The sequence below is a fragment of the Thunnus thynnus genome, chromosome 8 (assembly GCF_963924715.1).
Source record: "Thunnus thynnus chromosome 8, fThuThy2.1, whole genome shotgun sequence".
NCBI classification, from domain to species: Eukaryota; Metazoa; Chordata; class Actinopteri; order Scombriformes; family Scombridae; genus Thunnus; species Thunnus thynnus.
In genome coordinates, this window is record NC_089524.1 from 27,848,129 (window position 1) to 27,860,665 (window position 12,537).

Below are 12,537 nucleotides of genomic sequence, written 5' to 3' on the forward strand. Positions count from 1 at the left end.
GACTTGTGACACCGAACCTTGTTGTGTCCTTCCTCAGGTCCCAAAGACTTGCTGTCTGATCGCTGTATCTTGTCCTGCCCCTCCATGGACTTGGTTACATGTCTCCTGGACTTCAGGCTCAACTTTGCCTCTAACAGGAGCATTGTGCCTCGTCTAGCTGCGTCTCTTGCTGCTTGTGCCCAGCTAAGTGCATTAGGTATGATCATCCTGTTTAACCATGATTAGGTTTTACCATCATACTTAATTTACCAGTGTACTAAGAATGTAATCTTGGTTGCGCCTCATGCTGATTTAATCATTACTTTCTGTTTGTACAGCTGCTGGACACAGAATGTGGGCTCTGCAGAGACTAAGAAAGCTTCTTACCACAGAGTATGGTCAGTCCATCAACATAAACAGGCTGCTGGGAGACAGTGAAGGCGAGGCTCGCTCTATGGTGAGTACAGTCTAATCGCACAGATGGGAGACACTGGGCAAACGGCTCAACTGAGATATATGTTGTGTATGTTTAAAAACACAATAAATATTTAACAGAAGTGTGTCATTCCAACTAATTTTGATGCAGCTCTGTGTTTCATTATTGACTTTTCAGTATACATTTCATATCTGTTGATCCACCATATGCACGAGCAGATTAATTCAGATTATCAATTGATTTAGTGTTGTTGTGGTAGTAGAACTGCCATTGTTGTTTACTCTGGCCCTGTCTGCCCACATTTTAATGATAATAAAATAATCTGTTTTGTCTCAGAGTTTCACAGGCAGTGCGCTGGCTGCTCTAGTGAAGGGGCTACCAGAGGCTCTGCAGAGGCAGTATGAGTACGAGGACCCCATTGTCAGAGGAGGGAAGCAGCTGCTTCACAGTCCATTTTTCAAGGTATGCTCACAATTCTGTCGTTATCCACACAGTGGAGTGTGATGGATTGGCACGTATTATTAGATGCAATTTTCTGTCAGAAGCTAATGTTTATGTTTCCTTCAGGTCTTGGTTGCTCTTGCCTGCGACCTTGAGCTCGATACCTTACCCTGCTGTGCTGAAACCCACAAGTGGGCATGGTTCCGCCGATACTGCACTGCCTCCAGAGTGGCTGTGGCTCTAGACAAAAGGACTTCGCTACCAAGGCCCTTCCTGGACGAGGTGAGTGTGCCAGGCTGTGCTGTCTGTGCTCGCCTTCACTTTCCTTCCTAACACTTTGACCTGAGAATTGTCCTTAATCTGTTGCCGTCCATCATTCTTATCCCCTTTGAAGGTGACAAAGAAAATTCGCGAGCTTATGGCTGATCACGAGAGCATGAACGGTCTCCACGAGAGTCACGACTTGTTCAAGCGTGAGCACGACGAGCAGCTTGTACAGTGGATGAACCGACGGCCAGATGACTGGACCCTCTCCGCCGGGGGGAGTGGCACCATCTACGGCTGGGGCCACAATCACAGAGGTCAGCTAGGGGGAATTGAGGGGGCAAAGGTCAAAGTGCCCACCCCCACCGAAGCCCTCGCCACACTGCGCCCAGTGCAGCTTATCGGAGGGGAGCAGACTCTGTTTGCTGTCACTGCTGATGGAAAGGTGAGTCCAAATGTGGACTCCACTCTGTCTCCTTTTTTCAGACACTATGTAACACAACCTGGCTCGGCCATAGATCAACAACGGCAATTTGATGACTTCCAGGAAAATGCTGTTCTAATATATTTTATCTTGATCCTCAGCTGTACGCAACAGGATATGGAGCTGGGGGCAGACTGGGTATCGGAGGCACCGAATCTGTGTCCACCCCCACCCTGCTGGAGTCCATCCAACACGTCTTCATTAGAAAAGTAGCTGTGAACTCTGGAGGAAAGCACTGCCTGGCGCTGTCCTCCGAAGGAGAAGTCTACTCATGGGGAGAGGCTGAGGATGGAAAACTCGGCCACGGGAACAGAAGGTCAGGACTGCATCTATCATAACACTTTGCACCTTCAGTTTTCAGTTTATAAAACACACGTTGTCAATACAGATCCATGTCATGGTAAGAATGAAGGATTAATTGTCATTGTGCTGCTTGCACAGCAGTACAGTGACAATAAAGTTTTCTCATCTCATCTCATGACCTAGTAAAGGGTTGTACTTTTTAGTTAAGTGTAACTCCTTTTGACTTTAGCCCCTGTGATCGTCCTCGTGTAATTGAGTCCCTGAGAGGAGTGGAAGTGGTGGATATCGCAGCTGGAGGAGCACACAGTGCCTGTATTACCGCCAGTGGAGAGCTGTTCACCTGGGGAAAGGGTCGCTATGGACGACTGGGTCACGGAGACAGCGAGGACCAACTCAAACCCAAACTGGTCAGTGAGCACTATGTACTGTGCTGTATACATAGCATACTCCAGGTTTGTCAGTACACTTGGCAGACTTGAGAAATAACTCTCTTTCAGCCTGTATGACAGACAGTATGTCTCAGTGTTTGGACAAGACTCAAAACGTTTGCTCTGCCTTCCTCTGACAAGGTCTCCCAGACAATCACGGCAAGGTAAAGCTCATGTTTGTGTCTGTGTGGTTTATCCAGGTGGATGCACTACAGGGTCACAGGGTCATTGATGTAGCCTGTGGCAGCGGGGACGCCCAGACATTGTGTCTAACAGATGATGACATGGTCTGGTCCTGGGGAGACGGAGACTACGGCAAATTAGGTCGGGGAGGCAGTGATGGCTGCAAAATACCTATGAAGGTAAGGCAAATTACACAGCAGAGCGCCCTTAAAGTCAGCATAGGCGTCACTTTATAATCTCTTTCTTTATTTTATATCAGGAATGAAACACTGAGACATGAAAACTACAAGCTAAGAAAAAGAGTAACATGCTTAAAATAGTAAGATCAGTGGCCATAACTGTTACTGTATTGGCACAAATATAAGATTCAATTTTTCCCCTGAAATTTACAATTGGAAAAAGTGGAGCTTGTATTATATTCAGGAGAAGACCATTTCATATTCTTAGCATTAGATATTCTTTTTGAATGCAGGGGGTATCGGCTCAACATTGACTCCTACAGAGACTGTTGCGTTATAGGTTCTTTGTAAGCCCTGTTGCTAGGCTATCAAGTTTTTTCAAGTCCATTTATGGTGTGTCTTTTAGAGTTAGTCATCCCTAAAAGTGTTCAGGAAGCTTCTGAGGGCTCTTGTAAGGGGGTGTTGCTGCCACTGAAGAAGAAACACATGAGTAAAAACAGGTTTTATGTGTCCACCAACGACAGACTGGGGTCACTGAATATCATCATGAGGATCTCAGAAGACAAAAATGCAAAAAAAAACCCAGAAAATTCTTCTTCTTATTATTATTATTATTATTCTTCTATTATTCTGCTTTTCAGTTCCTATTTTGCTTTTATGAGAGATAAGACCTTAGGACTTCTTCTCTTTGGACTGATACTGTAGTATCTCTAGGAAACATTTCCAACAGGACTAGTCTGAAAATGCTTTATATGTTCAAAAGTTATTCACTCCGCTCTGTTTCAAAGGAAAAGGATGCGTTTCATGTTAATACATCAAATGACTAATTAATTGATGAATTGATTTCTTGTCCTCAGATCGACTCCCTTACTGGCCTCGGAGTGGTCAAAGTAGAGTGTGGCTCTCAGTTTTCTGTGGCTCTCACGAAGTCCGGAGCAGTCTACACGTGGTATGTACAGCACAGTACAGAGTAGTGAATCTGTCACAGCCCCTTGTATCACTATCAAATATTAGAAATGAGGAGCAGACTCAGGTATATGTTTGTCATCCGAAGGGGGAAAGGGGACTACCATCGACTGGGCCACGGCTCTGATGACCACGTTCGACGACCCAGACAGGTTCAGGGGCTACAAGGGAAAAAGGTCATCGCCATCGCCACAGGGTCACTGCACTGCGTCTGCTGCACAGAGGATGGTAGGAAGGGCCATTTTATGCATGAGTTTTGTTGTTAATCACCTTCTCCCGCACCTCACAGATGTATTTGTTTATTTCGGATCAGTTTATTGTAGTCTTTGCCATCTTTCCATTTACTATCAATGAGCCCCAAACGTTGAGCTAAGTCGTGTTGGATTGCAGCTTCACAGAAAGCTTTGCTGTTGTGTTTGGCTCAGGAGAAGTGTACACATGGGGTGACAACGACGAAGGCCAACTTGGAGACGGGACCACTAATGCCATCCAGAGGCCACGACTGGTGGCTGCGCTTCAGGGCAAGAAAATCAACAGGGTGGCATGTGGATCCGCTCACACGCTCGCCTGGTCCACAAGCAAGCCCACCAATGCTGGGAAACTGCCTGCACAGGTACAGTATTGACCCCTGCTTCACAAGGAACTTTTTTGCATGTTTCTGAACCCCTTGTATGTGAGAAAGCAAAATGTTCTCTGGTCAGAGCTTCCAGAAGATGGCAGTAAAGCTATTCCCTCACAGACCTATAAATGCCTATCGAGGTGTCAATCTCTGACTGTGTGATGTGTTTAAAGGTACCCATGGAGTACAACCACCTGCAGGAGATCCCCATCATGGCTCTGAGGAACAGGCTGCTGCTGCTGCACCACATCTCTGAGCTCTTCTGCCCCTGCATACCCATGTTTGACCTGGAGGGTCGGCTGGGCCAGACAGGCCATGGACCCTCAGTGGGCTTTGACACACTCAGGGGCATCCTCATCTCCCAGGGCAAGGTGGGGATAATATAGAATTAAAACCCTGAAACATACATTAGAAATGTACACAGCAATGTTTTTATCTGCTGGGACTTTTTCTCCCGTTCTGTGAACAGGAAGCGGCTTTCAGGAAGGTGGTTCAAGCTACCATGGTGAGGGACAGACAGCATGGACCTGTGGTGGAGCTGAACAGGATACAGGTGCAGTAGAAAACACATGAAGAACAAACATTTTAACATCTACAACATTAATAATCTATCTCACAACATTTTTCAAGTCCTCTACTCTCACTCTTACTGTAGCACCCCCCCCCTTCCAGTGTGAGGCTATGTTCCAGACAGGCTCCTGAGCATTACATGTGATGTCTTTCATAAGGGGATTTTTCTCTGGTCTGTGTGCGCTCCAGCCTGTCTGTAGGGGTTCCTGGTCTGAGCTTTTAGACTTTACTCCACATAGTCTTGGTTCGGGCCACTGCCTCTCCACAGACATACACACACACACACACACTCCTGTAGTGTGTAACTCCAGTTGTATCTGTGGTGCAGAGAGCTGTCATATCCAGGAATTCATGCCCGTCAGTGTTTTCTTTCTATCTGGGAGGAAGTTATTAAGCACAGAATAGAAACACATCAACCCATAATCTCTTTTGATTTTTTTTTTTTCCTTTTTTCTCTTCACCCTGCAGGTGAAGCGTTCCCGTAGCAAAGGGGGCCTGGCAGGTCCTGACGGAACCAAGTCTGTATTTGGTCAGATGTGTGCCAAAATGAGTTCGTTCAGCCCAGACAGCCTGCTGCTCCCTCATCGTGTCTGGAAGGTCAAATTTGTGGGTAGGTGTTCATGGCCACACTGTGATATTCGAGGGAACTCGATGTCTTCCCCTTACCCAAATGTCTCCTGTGTGCACCTATTTTTCCTTAAAAGTAACCCTTAATTATCAGGAAAAACAAGGCCTGTGTGCATTTTCAGGACACTCTGCTCTACTTTTGTCCTCAGGGGAGTCTGTAGATGACTGCGGCGGAGGCTACAGCGAGTCCATTGCTGAAATGTGCGAAGAGCTGCAGAACGCCCTGACCCCGCTGCTCATAGTCACCCCCAACGGCCGAGACGAGTCAGGCGCCAACAGGGACTGTTTCCTGCTCAACCCCGCAGCCAAGTCCCCTCTTCACATGAGCATGTTCCGCTTCCTAGGTATAATCCAGTTAATCTCCCAGACAGGTCTTCTGGGGTGTTAATCCTAGATAAACAAAAACTGAAAATATGCATGTTTATTTCAAAATGTGCAAATGCTTCATGTGCATTTTTGCTGATAAAACAACCGGCCCAATCTGTTGAGCATGCTTCATTTAATATAGATATTTCTCATTTTCTCACTGCACAGACTTTGCACAACACAGTGATTGTTTACGTTTGAACTGTGTGTAATGTGTTCTGCCTTGCTGTGTCTGTAGGAGTGCTCCTGGGCATTGCAATCCGCACTGGAAGTCCACTTAGTCTGAATCTGGCAGAGCCAGTATGGAAACAGCTGGCAGGCATGAACCTGACCATCGCTGACCTCAGTGAGGTACGTATGCAGCCTGGTTCCTCTGTGCACAAAGGGGCTCTCAGTGTTTATCTAGTACAAACTGATGATTGATTGAGTCTGAAAATACAACTAACATTTCAAACCCTGGACCTCATGCGAGAACCACTCGTGTGCAGATTTGTTCTTAAGTGGGACATACAAGTCATCTCAGAGAATTTGTTGTAGTCACCACTTCTCTTATATTCAGAATTTTCTCTTTGGAACAGACAGATTCATGAATGCTCCAGGCTTGTCGTACAAGATATGTAGTTTAAATATGGTAAATATGATGTTGATAACTTAAATAAACTTGATTCAAATTTAATGTTCTGTTCACAGGGAACACTTTTCTTTAACCTGCCTACTTTGCATTTATAAGCAGTATATAAACATGTAATAAATAGTTTATAACACAACACTACAATGTAGTTATAACCCGATATAAGGACATTTTTCAGTGTTTATTAATATAATGTTACCAATGCAAGAAATATTATTCCTCCTATGATATTATTACAGCTGTATTTTCCTATATTGTCATTCATTATATGTTTATATACCAGCACCCATCTGTGGGTGTCCACAGGAGGAGTTAAGAGATGTTGACAACTACATTAATAATCAGAGCTCCTTAGAACATTAGTGTGTTATAAACCTTTTATTAATTGTTGATATACTCCTTATAAATGCTAAATAGGGGGACTTTAAGTAAAATGTTAACCCTGTTTACTGTATCATCCTTATCATCATGGCGACTAAGTGAGAGGTGTCACAACTTTTTTTTAAGCATATTTTGGCATGGCAATTTATAATTCCAGTATACAGTTGTTAGGAACTTTTTTCTCACTACAGCAGCTGCCTCGGGGTCTTTATTCAAGTCACTGTCCAGGTGAACATCCTCTGTTGCGCTCAGTGCTGTAACATCCCCTACTGTTTAATATTCTTTCATCTTCCTCCATGACTGTTACGTCCCTGTGAGCTCCTCCCATCTAAGTCATGGACCCTGTCATGGAAGGTTTTTTAGTATCTAACTTCAACCATGAACCATTCCCTCTCGATTTCCCTCACAGTACAGCGCTGCTCTGATGACACATTGTTGACATTTGTAGTAGAGTTTTCTCATTATTTCAGGGTCCCACAATATGACTACTGACGCTGTTACATTCATTATGTTTTCATCTGCTGATTTCCAGCAACAGGTCTTAAAACTTCCTGGTGTGAAATTATTCTTTTTGTTCTTGTATGACTTCTTTTTTTTTTCTTTGTGAAACTTGCCCACAAATAGAGCAGAGTAGCCTTAAATGGAAACACAAACATGCACCTTCTCATGAACAGGTGACATTCATCAACTTAAAATAAAACTTGCAAAATTATTTAACGTCCTATTACTTCACAGTCCCAAGAAACATCACATGAGCTCTTATTGTGTTGGTGTAATTTAACATCGCCACCCTCCAGCTACGAAAAGGAATGCCTCTCTTTATGTCAGATATTATGTAACACCTCTAACCCTCATGATCTGCATTATAACCACCAAAAAGAACACATTCCTATACATTCCTTCTCGGATTAAACCTTAAGCCCATCAGCTCCCTGCTCACTGTAAAGGGACTGAATGGTACAGCATGAAGTACAGAATGCTACAGTAAGAAACATTGATATAAACTCATAATGTACCTGTTCTTCAAAGGTTAACATCCACATTCATTTTAGTGGAAGTTGTGAGCCACAACCTCGGCTTTTGTGTAAGGGTTGGCGTGAGTCTACTCCTGCCCTCACGCTGTGATCATGAGCTCCTGAGCCATCTTCGGGAGAATACTGGAGCAGAAAAAAGCATCCTTTTTCCTCACAAAGCTGCTCTTGTTTTGCGGTTTTGCCCTTGAGATATTAGAAAGGTTAGATGGGAAATGAATTCAGCACAAGACTTGAGAAAGAGTGCATCGCTGTGGAGCTCACAGGAATCAGTGTTGTGGGCACGAGGGCAAGGGCACGCTCACGTACACACACTCACATGCTGTACATACGCACATTATGAAGAATATATATATATATACCAGGTGAAATTACCATTTGCTCTTGTTTAATTATGTAGCGATGATCTGCTCTGCTCCTCTCAGGTTGATAAGGATTTTATTCCCGGCTTGATGTACATCCGGGACAACGAGGCCACAGCTGAGGAGTTTGAGGCCATGACTCTGCCTTTCACAGTGCCCAACGCCAGCGGGCAGGACATCCAGCTCAGCTCCAAGTACTCCCACATCACCCTGGAGAACCGTGCAGAATATGTCCGCTTGGCAATTAACTACAGGTGAGAAAACACGCTGAATGAACAAAAAGTACATTTTATGTTTGTTTTTAGTGTTTTTGTTTACCCTTCCTTCTCTATTTTTGTTTTTTTCCCTAACCCTGCAGGCTCCATGAATTTGATGAACAGGTATCTGCAGTGCGTGAGGGAATGGCTCGAGTGGTTCCTGTTCCCTTGCTGTCACTTTTCACTGGTTACGAACTTGAAACTATGGTGAGTGAGCGGAGTTTTAGCTTGTGAAATCGCTTGTGGCTATGTGCAGATTTTTTTTACAGTAAATGATTCCTTCTCCTCAGGTGTGTGGAAGCCCAGACATCCCGCTCCACCTGCTGAAGTCAGTGGCCACCTACAAGGGGGTGGAGCCAACAGCGCCTCTCATCCAGTGGTTCTGGGAAGTGATGGAGTCCTTCTCCAACACGGAGAGGTCCCTCTTCCTTAGGTTCGTCTGGGGTCGCACACGTCTGCCTCGCACCATCGCTGACTTCCGTGGACGGGATTTTGTCGTGCAGGTAAGAAGTGTAAAGCTAACTTAAAGGAATAGTTTGACATTTTAGGAAATGGGCATATTTGCTTTCTTGCCAAGAGTCAGATGAGAAGATTGATACCATACTTGTATCTGTCTGCTAAATATGAAGCTAAGCTGGTTAGCTTAGCTTAGCATAAAGACTGGAAAGATGGGAAAACAGCTAGCCTGGTTTTGTCACCTTCCAGCTACAATTTGGATTTACAGGGGGTTTATATGCTGGACTACTTCTCAGCTGGGAGCAGTGACTTCTCAGAGGCTTGTCCTTACTGTGAGGTTGCCAAGCAACCAGTCACTGCACTGGGCCAAGAAATAATCCAGCACATTACTCCCAATAAAGGCGCAACTTGTCATTTTTAGACTTCAGTTTTTGTTAGTATTAAACAAAGGAGATAAAACATGTAAGTGAGCTTTTCAGAGGTGCTGGTAGTTGGATTTTTATACCTTTGGATGGAACCATGTTTCCTCCTCTTTCTAGTCTTTATGCTAAGCTAAGCTAACCAGCTGCTGGTTGTAGCTTTATTTATCATAAAGATATGAGAGTGGTATCTTTATACGTAACCCTGGTTAGAAACTGAATAAGCATATTTCCCTCAAAGTCAAACTATTTCGTTAAATTCAAAGTTATTTGTTGTGTATTGACATTAGACACTCTAATATCACCCTGCTAACTTTATCTTCTCTGTCTCTAGGTGCTGGACAAGTACAACCCACCTGACCACTTCCTGCCAGAGTCCTACACATGTTTCTTCCTGCTTAAGCTGCCCAGGTACTCATGTAAACAGGTGCTGGAGGAGAAACTGAAATACGCCATTCATTTCTGCAAGTCTATCGACACTGATGACTACGCCCGCATCGCCCTGTCCGGGGAGCCCGCCGCTGACGACAGCAGCGAAGACTCCGACAACGAGGACGCCGACTCCTTTGCTTCAGACTCCACCCAGGACTACTTAACAGGACACTGACCTCTGACCTTTACAGAACAACAAGTCCAGGAAGAGTACAGGTGCTGCCACACAGAGACTGCGTTAATCTCACCTATTAATACACACATTCATGCAGGCATTCTACTACGACACAAACGTCTGTGGGGGGAAAATGTGCAATGAGCTTTAAAAGCATTATAAGCTAAAGAGAGGAACAAAGACAGGTTTGCTCTTATTTAGTTTCTTTAAAAAAGGTGGGGTGATCAGCTGCACATGTGATTGTTGTGTTACATGGGAATTATGTATATTATTATAGTTACAGAGTTAAAAAAAAAAAAAAGGCTCCAGCCTAGCACTGTGGTAGATCTCTCCCTCTGGTTTGTGTGAATTACCTGTCCCTAGTTTGTATATAGAAATTGATGTGCAACAAAACAGTAGTATTACTTTTTGTTTGTTGGTAATAGCCATGTTTCTTTATTATTAAAAAAACAACATTTTTAACTTAAAAAGTCAGTGTTTCTCACTCGGCTCACGTCAGTCAGAGCCCACTGAAGGGTCATTTTAAGATTCCTGTATTTACCCCTCCCCCCACCATGTTTGTGCACTGTCTCCTTAAAGAATGTATATAATATGATTGTGCCATGTATTCACAGGTCTCATTCCTGCATATTAAATGTTAATACATTTCTGTTAATAAATTCAACTGAAAAAAGAATGAAACATTCTTTGTTTTGTTGAAATTATGGAAAATTTTCTGTGCTGGAGTGACTATTGATTATGTGTTGTTGTTTTAAGAATCTAATATTCAGCAAGTAAGACAAATTGATACAAGCAGTGTTAATAATTTCAAAATAATATCAATTTCCTGGTTTCTTTTTCTTTTTTTGCTCTATCAGACATTGCAGTCTGGATTAAGGTTATTATTTAAATGCGTTAAAGGGTTAAGAGGCTGTGCTCCTCATCATGAAACCATTGTACTGAATTTTTCCAAACTAGGTCAGAGGTTCATTTTGGCTTTCTTCCCTCTTTTCACCAGGCGGTGCTTTAGCCAAAATCAAATCAGATTTTCTTTTTTTTCTCTCTTTGACCGTCCCTTTTTAATACATGGTACAAAGCTTGTAGCAGGATGGCGGCGGAGTGTTGCCCTGATGTCGGACATTGCTGTTAGCCTGCAGGTCTGTGGGATTAAAGAAATCTCCAGTAATTGCCTCTGTGGCGTGCTGTTGTCAGCAGCGCTTGAGTATCATGAGGGGCCGTGCCTCCCTCACGTGCTGGGAAAAATGGTGATGTGATGTAGGTCTTAAGACCCCTACTCACTCGTGCAGACCCCACTACACATTCCTCATAGTGTAGCTGGCTGTAGTGAGCTCCCTCAAGTGTGTGTGTGTGTGTCATCTGCGTCTACTTCTCCACTCATGTAAAATCATGCATAGTTCTTTGTAGTTCAAAGGCACAAGGAAAAAAAACCCTTCTGTTTTATGAAGGCTTGATTTGGCTTAAAAATCATTAGCATTCTTTGTAGACTTAGTGCTTTTTTCCCCCAGTAATAATCACAAAGTACATTACACTGGTGGGAGTCAGGTGCTTTTCAATACAGTCCAGGCTAAAGGCAGGGAGGGAGGAGAGAGACTGGGAATGAACAGTCTCCTTCATCTGTGGCTGTGTTACATAGTATGTTAATAAAACCAGTCAGCAAGCCCACAATGTGAGTGGATGTCACATTGCATCCTTAAATAACAATAAAAACACATTTAGTTTGTTTCCACCCTGCAGTCACTATGTTTTTAACCAAAGCTTATGAGCACAGTAGCAATTTACGCCCTTAAAGGCCTTGAAAACCTATTTTCTCTGTCAGCTTCCTATTACAGTACAAACGATGCGTGAACAGAAAACCTGCAGCCAAAGTTAGACCAGCTTCGGTTGTTTCACATGACAGATTTCTGCATTTGTGTTTGTTTGTTTTTTATAACCTCTTATCATTAGTTTGAAGTTACCGTGGCACACAGCAACTCTCAACGTACATATGGGTATGTGAGTAGTGTTTAAAGACAGACTTGAAACAATGTCAACGTGGCCTTTAAAGATTCACTTCCAAGAAGTTACCACTGCTGTTTGAAGAGACATTTTGTTGATATTGATTGGCTTGTTCATCAGATATGAACACATTGAAATTTTATTTATTCTCAAAGGAAAATTAGATGGTGAAGCTATTTTGGGGGCCATTTTTCCCTTCTTTGATTGCAGGCAGTAGGGGGTTGAGAGGAAATGAGCGAATGATAGAGAGGTGGGATCAACATGCAAACAGGAACTCAAACTGGATGTGATCACATGGTCAGTGTCTCAGCCCCCTACATCTAGGTGAAGCTATTTTTAAAAATTAAGATAAGTACTACTGATATACTATACTATACTGTATGCAGGAAGTTAAAATTGATATAGTTAATAGAAGACACAGCAGCTGGAGAGAACTGTGATATTACTGCATAAACCTGTGGTTCATATGTAGGTAATATAGATACACATCATGCAGATTTGAAATCTTCCTTTTTTATATTTATCAATATTGTACATTCAGAGAATGTAACAT

At 43.4% G+C, this 12,537-nt stretch overlaps 1 protein-coding gene across 3 annotated transcripts in view; it reads left to right on the forward strand.

The window, feature by feature from the left end:
- herc2 (HECT and RLD domain containing E3 ubiquitin protein ligase 2) overlaps positions 1-10,670 on the forward strand; it is a 42,940-nt gene extending 32,270 nt beyond the window's left edge. For all 3 annotated transcript variants that reach the window (XM_067597736.1, XM_067597737.1, XM_067597738.1), the window contains exons 72-91: positions 38-196; positions 318-436; positions 752-877; positions 983-1,138; positions 1,251-1,565; positions 1,706-1,920; positions 2,137-2,314; positions 2,536-2,697; positions 3,555-3,646; positions 3,752-3,891; positions 4,089-4,276; positions 4,456-4,653; positions 4,752-4,835; positions 5,321-5,462; positions 5,629-5,823; positions 6,084-6,196; positions 8,314-8,504; positions 8,609-8,714; positions 8,798-9,010; positions 9,717-10,670. In XM_067597736.1, coding sequence (XP_067453837.1) covers positions 38-196; positions 318-436; positions 752-877; positions 983-1,138; positions 1,251-1,565; positions 1,706-1,920; positions 2,137-2,314; positions 2,536-2,697; positions 3,555-3,646; positions 3,752-3,891; positions 4,089-4,276; positions 4,456-4,653; positions 4,752-4,835; positions 5,321-5,462; positions 5,629-5,823; positions 6,084-6,196; positions 8,314-8,504; positions 8,609-8,714; positions 8,798-9,010; positions 9,717-9,989 — 3,365 coding nt within the window. In that variant the 3' untranslated portion in view covers positions 9,990-10,670. The remainder of the gene's footprint in view (positions 1-37; positions 197-317; positions 437-751; positions 878-982; positions 1,139-1,250; positions 1,566-1,705; positions 1,921-2,136; positions 2,315-2,535; positions 2,698-3,554; positions 3,647-3,751; positions 3,892-4,088; positions 4,277-4,455; positions 4,654-4,751; positions 4,836-5,320; positions 5,463-5,628; positions 5,824-6,083; positions 6,197-8,313; positions 8,505-8,608; positions 8,715-8,797; positions 9,011-9,716) is intronic.
- The last annotated feature ends 1,867 nt before the right edge of the window (positions 10,671-12,537 follow it).